The sequence below is a fragment of the Carassius auratus genome, chromosome 50, assembly GCF_003368295.1.
Source record: "Carassius auratus strain Wakin chromosome 50, ASM336829v1, whole genome shotgun sequence".
NCBI classification, from domain to species: Eukaryota; Metazoa; Chordata; class Actinopteri; order Cypriniformes; family Cyprinidae; genus Carassius; species Carassius auratus.
Window position 1 is genome coordinate 13,667,638 of NC_039292.1, and position 13,084 is coordinate 13,680,721.

At 35.3% G+C, this 13,084-nt stretch overlaps 1 protein-coding gene across 2 annotated transcripts in view; it reads left to right on the plus strand.

The window, feature by feature from the left end:
* The window catches only part of LOC113067090 (ATP-binding cassette sub-family C member 8-like), a 56,759-nt gene that overhangs the window by 17,301 nt on the left and 26,374 nt on the right, over positions 1 to 13,084 (plus strand). For both annotated transcript variants that reach the window (XR_003279270.1, XM_026239331.1), the window contains exons 11-17: positions 169 to 331; positions 4,347 to 4,387; positions 4,479 to 4,624; positions 5,658 to 5,763; positions 6,782 to 6,898; positions 7,011 to 7,083; positions 7,498 to 7,603. Coding sequence is in view for 1 of the 2 variants with exons in the window: in XM_026239331.1 (XP_026095116.1) it covers positions 169 to 331; positions 4,347 to 4,387; positions 4,479 to 4,624; positions 5,658 to 5,763; positions 6,782 to 6,898; positions 7,011 to 7,083; positions 7,498 to 7,603 (752 nt within the window). In the remaining variant the exon portion in view is untranslated. The remainder of the gene's footprint in view (positions 1 to 168; positions 332 to 4,346; positions 4,388 to 4,478; positions 4,625 to 5,657; positions 5,764 to 6,781; positions 6,899 to 7,010; positions 7,084 to 7,497; positions 7,604 to 13,084) is intronic.

Below are 13,084 nucleotides of genomic sequence, written 5' to 3' on the forward strand. Positions count from 1 at the left end.
CTGCAGTCAAGTGACTGTGCAAATACCGCTTCTGTTCAAATACAGATGACATTTGTGCAGGAAAGCCAGAGCAGTCCAAGTGATCAACCTGTCAAATATTGAGCTCGGATGAAACCCGGGAGATTTTTTGCATCGTTACTAATGTAGCACTTATGTTTTGACACTCAGGAATATTCCAGCGAGCGGCTGAAGAAGACCAATGAACTGCTGCGGGGTATCAAACTCTTGAAGCTGTACGCCTGGGAGCACATCTTCTGCTCGAGCGTGGAGGAGACCCGGGGGAAAGAGCTCACCAGCCTGCAGACCTTTGCCCTTTACACCTCCATATCCAGTAAGACTCGGCTTTCACTGCTACCTCACATGATAATAAGACAGACGAAGAGCAACCATGCATGTTAGGCTAGTGTTAGTGATGTCATGTAGGGTTAGGTGAGATTATATTACTGTATTAGTGTTTAAGCACAAATAACACTCCTTTTTCAGTAAATATTGGTTAAAACTGTGTGCAATTGTATCAACAGCAATTTTGGCAAGAATATGAAATGCAAATCTCCCAGCTGGCCAAATTCACACAGTATTATGAGTTATCACTGCCAAAAGGCATCACTGCAAACAGTGTTGGAGCAAATGTAGCCATTTTATTTGAGATAATTACCATGTTTAGTGTAAAAATGAGACCTCAGAAATAACAATTAAAATTAATGTTTAATAGTTTTCATTAACAAATAATAAAATGCTAATTATAAACAAAAATGTAAAGAAAATTTAAGAAAATATAGAACAATTCTGCAGATATAAAAGGGTGTGTGAATGCATGCATATATATAAATTGCTAACACACACACACATATATCATTTTAAGAATTATAAACATTAAATCATTTTTCACATTTAGGAAAATAGAAAACACATCATTATAAACTGATTGTTGTTTTTATTTGAAAAGATGGAAATGCTTCAAGGCTGAGCAAGGCTCAATTATTATTTTTTTCTTTTCTTTTCATCAAAACATCTAATAATTGTTTTTAAAGAATGCAAAATATTTCAATAAATACAGGTAAGAAATACAGCCTTTCACAAACATCCAAAGCGCTCTGATTTAAGTCAAGGTTACACCACAAAGGCCTTGTTAGGAATATTGGAGAAGGACTGTGTTGCTCAGCAGGAGACTGTTCTGCATGCAGAGCTGCAAAGAGACTTCAGGTTCATGTACAATTCAGTCTGAATCACTGCTTTCTGAGGATCAATGAAATTGGATTTAAAAAAAAAATGGGTAAAAAACCTGTCAGAAAGCAAAATCAGTTTGAGCAGGAAGTCCCATCAATGTGATTAAACTGTAGTCCAGCAGCAGTGTGTATTACTGCGATAGCACAAATGAAATTGAGGTTTAATGGTGTTTCATCAGTCCTTCCAGCACTTACAGCTCACAGCAGAGCAATGCAGCGTGTCAGCAGGTACCACTGCATCTCAGCTCTTCTCTGTGCACCGCTCAGTGTCGTTTGGTTTGGAGGCAATGGCAAACATTGTTCAGCAGCAAATCTGCTCCGAAACAAGAGATGGTGGTTAGTTACTACATTTTCTGGTTAAATGTCAGGTACGCTTCACTCAGTATAGAAGAAAAATCCCATTTGTTTTCTTAGAAATATCAATTTTCAACAAGTAATTTTAAACTTTTTAAAGCAGAAACACAGTGAGCTTCCAAGGTTATTAAGAGGCAGCAGTGACCACCTGCTTCTTGATCTATTGCGCAAAAACTCTATTATTATTATTTTCATTGTTGAAGTAATGGTCATAACAATCAACAATATTACATTTATTCATTTACCTGACGCTTATATCCAAAGCGACTTACAATTGCTATATATATATGTCAGAGGTCGCACGCCTCTGGAGCAACTAGGGATTAAGTGTCTTGCTCAGGGACACATTGGTGTTTAACAGTGGATTCGAACCAGGGTCTTTCACACCAAAGGCATGTGTCTTATCCACTGTGCCAACACCACCCCACAATATGCAAATATGACCCAATATGCTAAGGAAATAAATTCAAAAGTGCTTCAGGAAAATATTTTTTTTCACTGTACAAAAAAAGGCATCTCAGGCCTATAATCTAGGGGACAAAATAAATACACGAACACTCCCCTCAATGTGAACAGTATTTCTCTTGCACACATTGCATATGATTTTATTTTTATCAACACTTGCATCAGGCCGTTTTTTATAAGTAAATGTTCCAATCAATGACCAATGCAACGCATAAAAAAAAAAAAATCAATTATTGTAGGCAGCGCTGAATCAAAAAAAAGGCTGGTGCAGGAATGCGTTTGCCTGTCAGCGTGCATTATCGGTGTGAAATACCTCTGAGATTTGTAGTTATCAGTTTTAAAGGATTGTTGGGCCTTTAGCTGGTCCACAGGGTACTAATTAAAATCTGAACAGACATTCATCAGTCAATTCTCATTTGCTCTCATTTAATGGACTGTGAAGGTGTAAATATGTGAGATTGATAGTGAGAAACAGCCAGATCCATTCCTCAGTGTAATGAAAGGATTTAGCTTCCATTAGCAATTATTTATCAACAATTACTTAGCAGTCAGCAGCTTCTTGAATGTGAGTTTTGAGCAGTGTTGAGTAATGTTTTATAGTGTTTGTCATTTCTCTGATCACAAATGTAGACATGGTTTTATGTTTACGCAGCGCCATACATAATGCATAAAATGACAAGTCATTATAATCTGTATAATTATTGTTTTTTGGTTTTATTGGTTTTGTCTTGTAGAGCTGGGACACATGGCATCACGGTATTTTCAGGGTCAGAACATTTCTATCACATGCTTGAGGTATTCGGCCAATCACAACGCACTGGATGGCTGGCCAATCAGAGCACACCTTGCTTTTTTTTTTTTAAAACTTAAACGCAGAAACACATTTCATTAGAACAAATACACAAAGTAATGTTATTTTTAGAAATGTCTTAAATGTTACATGAATGCACTTTTATTTGTTCTGCAATATATTTTGTATTTGCTACAATTAAATCCATTTTATCATTAAAAGTTATGTTTTATTTAGTTTATTTTTCTTTATATACTTATATAATTTATTTATGCTTATTTTTATTTACTTAGTTGATTAATTTTGTGCATTGATGTACTCTTCAATGTACTTATTTTTATTTACTCTTTTAAATGTAAATTGCATTTAATTATTCATTTAACAATCATCTTGCCAGTTTATGTTTCTTCATTTTTCTTTTATTTATTTAAAGAGATAATTTACTAAAATACAATTTGTGACAAGGTGGAAATGAACATCATGTTGTGTATTTGGTATAATTCAATGTGCTTATGCAATTTAAAGTTAAAAAAAAAAAAAACTCATTATTTTCCATATAATGTACATGGTGATTGTTCCTCTATGCCCCGCCTTTCTGAAACGCGTAGATTTTTAGCTCATTGGTCTAAAAAGCGAGGTATATGCTGATTGGCCAGCTATCCAGTATGTTGTGATTGGCCGAATACCTCAAGCATGTGACAGAAATGTTACGCCATCCACCAAACTGTGATGCTGTCTCCCGGAGCAATGAGACAAAACCAATAAAACCCATTACAAACAAGCTTTTGTTGCAACCAGTTGGGACATAATTACTGATTATAATGACTTATACTGTCTTTTTACGCGTTGCGTTGCGTATCATGCCGTGTAAACATAAAACCATGTCTGCATTTGTGATCGGAGAAACAACAAACACTACAAGACACTACTCTACACTGCTCAAAACTCACGTTTCAACCATCAGTGACAAATTCTTTAAATAAATAAAAAATTACTTACAGTCTGTGAGTCAAAAGTGTCAGACTGTCCTTGCAAAGTCGGAACTGCCCAACTTTATAGAAACAGCCTTTAAGCACGGACCCATTGTAGGCAACTCTGCAGGTTCAGCAAACAGTCCTCCATAAAATGCGTCACACAGCATCGCAGGCTCGCGGATCAGCTCTATGCATGAAGAAGCGAATACCATCCTCTTTTGGAAGGCCAAACAAAGTAGTCTCACTTTCACAATGAAACCGCATCTCCATAACATGGCAGCAGAGGCAACAGCGAGAATAAAAGTTATGCCTTCTTTCTTTGCGTGAACATTTGGGTGGCGTAATGCAAATCTTCCCACATCATGACATAGACATGTGGGGGCGTGTTTAAATGAGCCGTTTTAAGGGGGTGTGGATGAGCCTTAACTTTGATAAAGAATATCTCTTTGGATTTGAGACTTTAGTCTTTGCAACTTTCCAGATCTTCTATTTTTTTAGATAAATTGTTTTGATTGGTATAATTTTTTGTCTTCACAGTATTTATGAACACTGCTATTCCCATCGCAGCGGTACTCGTTGTAAGTATAATGCCTTCAGTCTGATATCTGTTCGTTATTGAAAATATTAATGCATAGTAGCAGACGATCAGCTCACATGTGTTTGTTTCAGACGTTCGTGGCTCATGTTCATCTGTCGGACGATGCAGATCTGTCCCCCGCGGTGGCCTTCGCCTCCCTCTCGCTCTTCCACATCCTGGTCACTCCTCTCTTCCTGCTCTCCAGTGTCGTCCGCTCCACCGTCAAAGCCCTGGTCAGGTCGGTTACAAACCACTCAAACAGAATACCATGCATTCAGTCAAATAATATTAAGAATGAAACGCAAGTGAAACTAAAAGCTGCACACTGTTTTTAGTTTGACATTTGCTGTAATAATCTAATTTATTTTATTTTATTTTTTTAAATTGAACGTTTATGTTTACTTGTTTATGCTTTGCATTGCTTTTTTCTTCTGCTGCACCAATTACATAGTTCAATTTACAGCTTCATTGTGTTGTGCGATAGCAGTCCATCTGCAAATGATGGTTATTTACAACCAAAAATGCGGGTTCCGGATAAATAGGTTTTAATTAACCACCCAGGGATATAAAGAATCAGCCCTGTGTGTTTCTCATGTCAGTGTGTGATAAATCACGTCAGATCAGCCGTGCGCTTCTTCACTTCTCATCGCTGATAGACTCTCCCGTGAAGAAAGAAATGTGTGTCTGTCTCGGGTTCAGTCTCATCAAGCCAGCCATGTGGAACAGATTTAGAGAGCGCAGGCTGTATTTCTAATGTACGAGCAGGTCGTAGATCAGTGCTGCCTGGAAAACACACCACATCTGCCACCGCTCTCAATATATGTCATGAAGGGAATTGACTGGCCGCTAGTGATCAACATTTTTTCCTGATAGCACCAGCTGTTTTCAGTGGCTTTACAACAGCATCAATTTGCAATAATACACTGTAGACTAGAGAATGAAATGCATCTGTCTCACGTCTCTAAGTCTTGTTTCTCTCTGGATTTATTTCCTGCATGTTGGGCTGTGGTAGTATTTCAGACTGGAATTGAATGGTGAGCAATAGACAGTGCAGATGATTTCCTAATTTCAGTCAGTAAAGCTATACTCGCATGATACCACATCTAAGTGTGTGATACTATCGGTTACATTTGAGTACTATTTTTGTTTTCTAGGAAGGATATCAGAATGTAACAAAACTATATTTGAGCAAATAATTGGCATGCAAGTAGTGAATCCAGTTGTAATGGTTAAACATGACATGACATACTGTGTTGTTTTCTTCTGGCCAGTGTTCAGAAGCTCAGCGAGTTTTTCTCCTGTGATGAGATTGGAGGTGAACAGGAGCCCAGAGCGACTGTCATACCCAATTCAACCAATCACAAGTATCAAGCCCTGGTAAGTCAAATCAGTTTACCATAAACGCTTATTCACATCAAGAATCAAGAAGAAGAAGCAAAAACTGATGAAATGTAAAACCATGAGCCCAAAAGTTTGTGAAAAAAAAAAAATATATATACTGAATTAATGAAAATAATGTATTTATTCAGTTAAAAAATGGAAATGCAACCTTTTTAAAATCTTGATGTGTATAATAAATAGATAAATTAGGCAGATTATGTTATAAATAATTAATTGGAAAACGAATAATTTTGAATAAATTCAGTAAATCCATAAATTAAGAAGTTACCTTGATGTGAATAAATACATTTAAAACAAACAAACAATAAAAAAACAAGTACATAGTTTAAATAAATTATAAATAAATGCTTTAATTATAAATATATTTTTATTGATTCAATAAATACATCAATTAAAATGTGCACAATGTCTGAAATGTAATTTGTAATGTGAATAATACAAATAATGAAATAATAAAAATAATATATTTATTATTAGTAATAATTAAATAATTCATTTATTAAATAACTACATCGTTTAATTAATCAAAACGTGACCCTTTATGTGAAATTTGTTTCATTCTTGATGTGAATGAATTAATGCATTATTAAAGTAAATAAAAAATAAATAAAAAATTACATATCTGAAAGTAGATTAATTCTTCTAAAGTAATAGGATTGTCTCACTTTTTTTGGCATGTTATGTTCTGACCTCTGGTCCAAAATTAGTTTGTTTATCTGTTCACGAGGAAAAAGTAAAAAAATAAAAAGCTGCGAGTACATTTACATTTGTATGAATAGGCCCACAGAAATGAATTATATTGATCTAAATTCAAATTTTTGTTTTTGATATGAATGGGCCTCAAAGATTATGCTCCCAGCAGCCGTAGTAATCTCCATGTTGTGTTATGAATGATGAAAAAGACTGTGACTGTGACTATGCATTATTTATGTTCATAATATCACAATACTGGTCGGCACTGTTAAAGAGGCTGTTTTTCTCACCTCTGATAAAGCCTCTGAAGGTGGTGAACCGTAAGCGGCCCGTCAGAGAGGACTGGAACAGTTTCGCCCTTCAGAGCGAGCAAGAGGACGAGCCGCTGGCGGTGGAGGATGAAGATATCTGCATCAAGGTAAGACTAACGCAGGATATTTCTGTACTCGGGCAGTAAACCGGAAACTGAGCTGAGTGAAGAGCCCATTGGGAAAAAGAGTAACCATCAACCTCCCTTATGTCCATTGCAGATCACAAATGGATATTTCAGCTGGACTGATGGAACCCCAACGCTGTCCAGTGTGAATATTAAGATTCCTTTTGGTAAGTCCTGTCAAAAATACATCTACAGATACTGCCGTTGGCTGGTGGAATTCCCTGAACACATCTTTACTTATGTAAAACATTTAGTTTACCCATAAATGAAAAATCTCATGTCGTTCCAAACCCATATGACTTCCTCTTTAACGTGGAACACAATTAGAGATGTTTTGAAGAATGTGCAGACTGCTCTTTTCCATCTAATTGAAAACATTAATGGTAGTATCATAATAGTAGCCCATATGACTTGTGCAATATATTCCAAAGCCAAATAATCATATTGCCTATGGAAAAGATTTAAATTGAAATCGTTATTTGATGAAAAACACAGAATTTTTAATATGGGTGAACTTTTATTTGAACATACCATTGTCTTTAGTTGCTCATTTATCTTGATTCCTGATTGATTCTCTGCAGGTCAGTTGACTATGATAGTGGGCCAGGTGGGTTGTGGGAAATCGTCTCTGTTGTTGGCGGCACTGGGAGAGATGCAGAAGATCTCCGGCGCTGTTATATGGAACAGGTGAGAATGCAGATTTTTTTTTAGATCGTAATGAAACATTGTTTTCTCGATCGGCTGATGGTGTTGGAGACTAAAGGCCCGTTCACACCAAAGATGGTATCTATAAGTGGAAATGAGGACAATAATCGGTCTAATTCTGTGTAGTGTAGAGTGTAGTGTAGTGAGAGTAGTGAAGTCCACACCATAACAGTAACGACATGAGGAACAATATTGTTGGAATCACTTTTAGAATGATTATTTTTTTCCCAGGTGATGAACATTAAAAGCATTGACAGCCAATCAGAATCCACTTGACTTCAAAGAGCTCAAGCATTTAAAGCGGCGGACGACAAAACAGTGTCTGCTTATAATAAACTGAACATTACCCTGATAGCACGTGTACATGCAAGACGTATTTTAAGAGTGTTTGCTCATCCGCAATACATTTATAGGACGTTTCCTATCAGATGTCAAGCAGATGTTTATAAGATGTCTTTAAGATGATTATGATTTATAATGTGTGTAAAACTGACATCTTAAAGACATCTATCAGATGTTTGTACACAACGGATGCTTTCCAGATGAAGAGATCTTTAACAGACATCTTGCAGATGTTCGGGTGCTATCTAGGTGTCGTCCTTCGGTGTGGATGCTGATATAGTTATCGTCATCATTATTCTTATCATTCTAAGTGTGAATAAGCCTTGATAATTATTTAGCTAAAAATGATCTTTTTTCTCGCAATTCTCTTTTTCTAGATTATAAGCTTCAACTCAGTGGAAAAAATACAGATAATTTTCTTATAATTGTGAGTTTTATATCTCGCAGTTCTGACTTAAATTGCATTTGCGTGTTACAAACAACTATGAACAAAAAGTCTGAATTGAAAGATGTAAACAGAAAACAATTCTCTCTTTTTTGTCAGAATTGCAAGTATGTATCTTACTATTCTGACTTTTTTTCCCTCCAAATTATAAGCTTAAATCTCACAATCTTGCCTTTCTTTCTATAAACTCGCATAAACTTTTTTTTTTCGATTGTGTGATATGAGAACTCACATTTCCTAAAAATAGTAAAGAATTGCAAAAAAAAAAAAAAAATTGTCACAAATATCTTGTTGCATTTTGAATTCAATAACTAAAATGGGCTTTCATAAACAACAGCCACGTTCCCATTTTTCTGTGGAATTATTTTTTTTTTTTGCATGTTTCAACAATCTTGTTTTCATTTAACTTTAGCTGTAAACACAATGCCGACACTTTAAAAATAAGTAATTTTGAAACAATTTTTGTTAAGAAAAAGGGCTTAAATGCAAATAAATGTCATGTTGCGTGATATTATTAGGATGAAAGATAGAAATTTGCTGTTAATTGCAAAGCTCCCATCGATGGTAGAAGTGGTCACCATAATTTCATATTCAGGCCTGGTTGAAGTGATTAGTGTGTTGATAGGATTGATTCCCAGTTATCCCATGAGAGCTCTCTGAATAAAAGCGCTGTGTGCAGAGAAGATATTGTAATGAGTAATGCCTTTTATCACGCGCTTTGAATCGCTTTAATGATGTTGTGGGTGTTTAAATTGATAATTCTCAGAGTCACTATTGTATAAAGAAAAATGTTTTTAAGGGTCAGTTAAGTAAGGCTGTTTTGTGAGCTTATATAACACTATTATGCTTAGTCTCTAAAGTTGCTTATCATGTTACCAGCTTCTGTTAATGTTATAAAGAAAATCTGAAGTAATGTGGTTGTTCAGTTCCAGGCTTGTGAAAACAGCAGGACCCTGAAAAGAAGTTATTGAACTGCCACTGGTATTGATTCCCAATTTTGTGAGCCATCGGCAGACCCACAGACAATCCACATTGACTTTAGGGAGGAAAAACAGCACAATTTCATCACAAGGAACCAAATTTATTTATCAGTGTTCAATGTAATACGAAAAAAACCTTTTCAGAGCTCAAAACTTACTCACCAGGCCAGAAAAAGAGCATTTACTGGAAATAAACTGCAAAAAGCTGAATTCATTCAAACATTTAGACTATCTTCTATCTTCTTTAAACTGAAGTTAACAAGTATCACTTTTATTTTTATTTATTTTATTAATTTAGATACAATAAACATGAAACATGCACTGCACATAGGGATTAATGCAGGTACTAATTTGCATCTCATGTCCCTAGAAAGTCTTAAAAAATAAAATAAAAATCCTAACATGTATAAATAACCAAAATAATATATTCGTATAAAAACCTTACCCTTTACAAACAGAATACAAAATAAACACATGCACCAAGTTTAATAGTTTTACTTTATTTTTTTTCTTACACAAAAACATCAATTCATAACAGAAGACTTTATTAACCATTAATAAAGCTGTTTTAAAAACCGTATTTTTATATTTAACATAAGTTTATCAGTATGTTTGACAGTATATTTTTTCGTTTATCAGTGATTCCACAGACTCTCTTGCGCGCACCTGTGCAGTTTTAAACACAGAATAGTTATGCTATGACAAAAACAAAGAGTCTCTCTCTTGCTCCACCCATGCACGATAATATCGTGTATCGTCGATCTCACGGGCCGACGATATGACGATTTGAAAAAGCACAAATATCGTGTAGATATGATTGTATTCATCTAAAAGAAGAAAGTAAAGTACAACTAGGTTAATTTTAATTTTTTGGGAGAACTGTCTCAAGTTTATACAAATGCATCTGTCACATGACATCAAACATTATTGCAACTGGCCAATCACACACAAGCTGTACATTTCACCCATGTGATCCCGGTGAAATAATCTCAGATCACTTCAAACAAGGTCTTAATTCAAAAAGAAAAGGGCCATAATGTGTCAGTGCGTCCTATAATGGTTTAAATGTCAGTAGATCAAGGGTAACAGAGCCATTTCAGGAACACTGTTGCCTGTGTTGTTGTGCACTAGAAACCTTTCCCTCACTCCCTACACGTCACACTCCTAACCTTCAGAGGTCAAACAGAGGCTGTGATGTTCCCGTCCACCATCATTTCAAGTCCTCTTCACAAATTAGTCACCTGTTCATCAGTCAATCCTGTCATGCAGGCTATTAGTGAGTACAATGTTGATTTGGGGCTTGTGTTTTGATGTTCGCACATGCTTTTAAAAGACACGTCCAGGGTCAAGCACAATGCAGAAGGGCGTTTGTTCAAATGCCAGTCCCTCCTGGCAGCAAACAACCAAATGAGCCCAAATCAATGGGGGCTACTTACGATAACAGTGGGATTAGACTGACAATGCGGATCCACTTAAAGTGCTTTACATTTAAATATAAAGGAGATGTTCATATCTGTAAGATAGAGGCATGGTTTGGAAGCAGTCAGTGAAATGAAAAGGTTACCCATTTGAGCTGTCTGAATTGAATTACCCTCTCAGACCTGAGACCAATCCTCTTTAAATTAGTTAAACCTGAATAATGATGCATCTGGCTTAATGGCACAGACATTTGAAAGTAACTCTAGTGGCCTTTGAGTACTGAAGTTTGTTACTACAACCACAATTGCGCTGACCAAGCACCACCTTATGTGTTTTCCTACATGCATAAAGTGTCTGAACCCAAAGAACACCTACTGTAGATCGTGAATTATCTAAGCACTTGTTCTCTCTCCATTCATTGTATGAGAACCATCTCCAGTATTCAAATAACTTGCACACTATTTATGCAAAGTATTGTTAGCTACGCCTAAAAATAGACTTCAAAGTCTTGCAGCACAAAATATCTCCTTGAGCAGTTGTGTAGTTTTCATGAAGGCTAAATGTGGGTCTCGAAGAGAAAATGTTTATACTACCAGTACCAAAATTTACGGGGTAATTGGGGGTTGACTAATTGGAAAGGAAATGGTTTTTACGTGTGTATGTTCATGTTGGATACAACGTATCTGGCTGATGATCAGAGAGCATCAAGAAAACCTCTCTTTTATCTGAATCATTTATCAGAGAAATGCACACATGAATGGCTCTGACGGCTTCTGATCTCAACATGTCATGTCCAAAACATTTTAAATAAGATATCTGCAGTAAGTAATAGATAAGCTAAATAGTCTTTGATCTCTGACAGTTGTTTTGTCTGATATTTTGTTTTATTTAAAGGGATCACACACAGTTTACTTAACGGATAATAATGTTTTGTAAATAACAGCATTTAGAATTTTCTGTATTAAGCTTGTTTTTAAAAACGAGGTGGCAAGAGTATCAACATTTCTTTTCTCAGTCAATTATCAGCCAATTGTTTATCTAAGACTTTAACGGCTTCAAATGTCAGTACCCTTTAATGTCCTAAACACAAATATATAACACAACATAGTGAAGTTTGCGGTCACTATTTTAGAAGCAGTAAATAAATAAGTTGTAAATATAGTAAACAAATGTTTGTTGTTTTTGATGTTGTTTTCTGTAAACATTTACCGCTACCACAACCTTTGCTCCAATTGTTACTTTGCAGCATCACAGATGTTAGGTTTTAAGCAGTTCTTTGTAATATTAAAATATAATTTAATAATGTAATAATTATTAAGAGCATAATTGAAACAATATTTCATATATTGGGTTATATCATTATATGTTTAATAATTAATCTGATATTTAAATAAATATATATAAAACATATATTTCACTATATTAAAATGCAAGTATATTAAATATAATTAAATATTTTTCATAAATAAAATAATTCAAGACTTCATAATGTTCTGTATCATTAACGTTTTTACAATAATTATATCACCAGTATTTTATAAATGATTTGTCTTTGAATTTTATTCTTCTTATTGGGGGTTAAACCATGGCATATTGTTAAGCTTAGCACCTCTCTGCCATGTCATGGTTTTAATAATGTCAGTCATTTTATAATGGCACATGGTGGATAATTACATCTCAGTATGGTATCCAAAAATCACCTTCCTGGAAATGCATGCGTCATCTGCTTTCTGCGGTTGTCCCTCATGTGGATTGACAGTGCATTCCCATTAAAACAAACACTAAGAAGAGATAATGAAGGTGAAAATGGCCAACGTGGAAAATGGTTAAGACTATGCATGATGCAGTGAGACTTAACATCTCCAAAACAGCCTGTCTTAGATTGACATGTGGCTTAATTATAAAGCCATCATTGAAAGGCATTATTAAGAAATGCATCTTCTGGCTTTATATGTGCCTCAGTATTTTCTGGTTCCTTTTCCAGGTTTGAAAGGACAGAGTATAAGATCTACGACTGCAGCTAATGCCTCCAGCCGGCAGAAAATATCTTATTTATATTCCCGTTCACTTTTCAACTACAGTTTTGTTTTGTTTAGCCTCAGAGCTAATTTCATCTCTACAGATTTACTTTGTGCACCATTGTATCTTGCCTTTCTGAATCCTTGTGATATTACAGCACCACGCTCATCCTTGACCAGAATCTCTTGGAAATTTCAATTAAGCAGAATAAATTAAGTGTATGTATTACTGATTTTAGCTCTGATTTATGCTTATTTG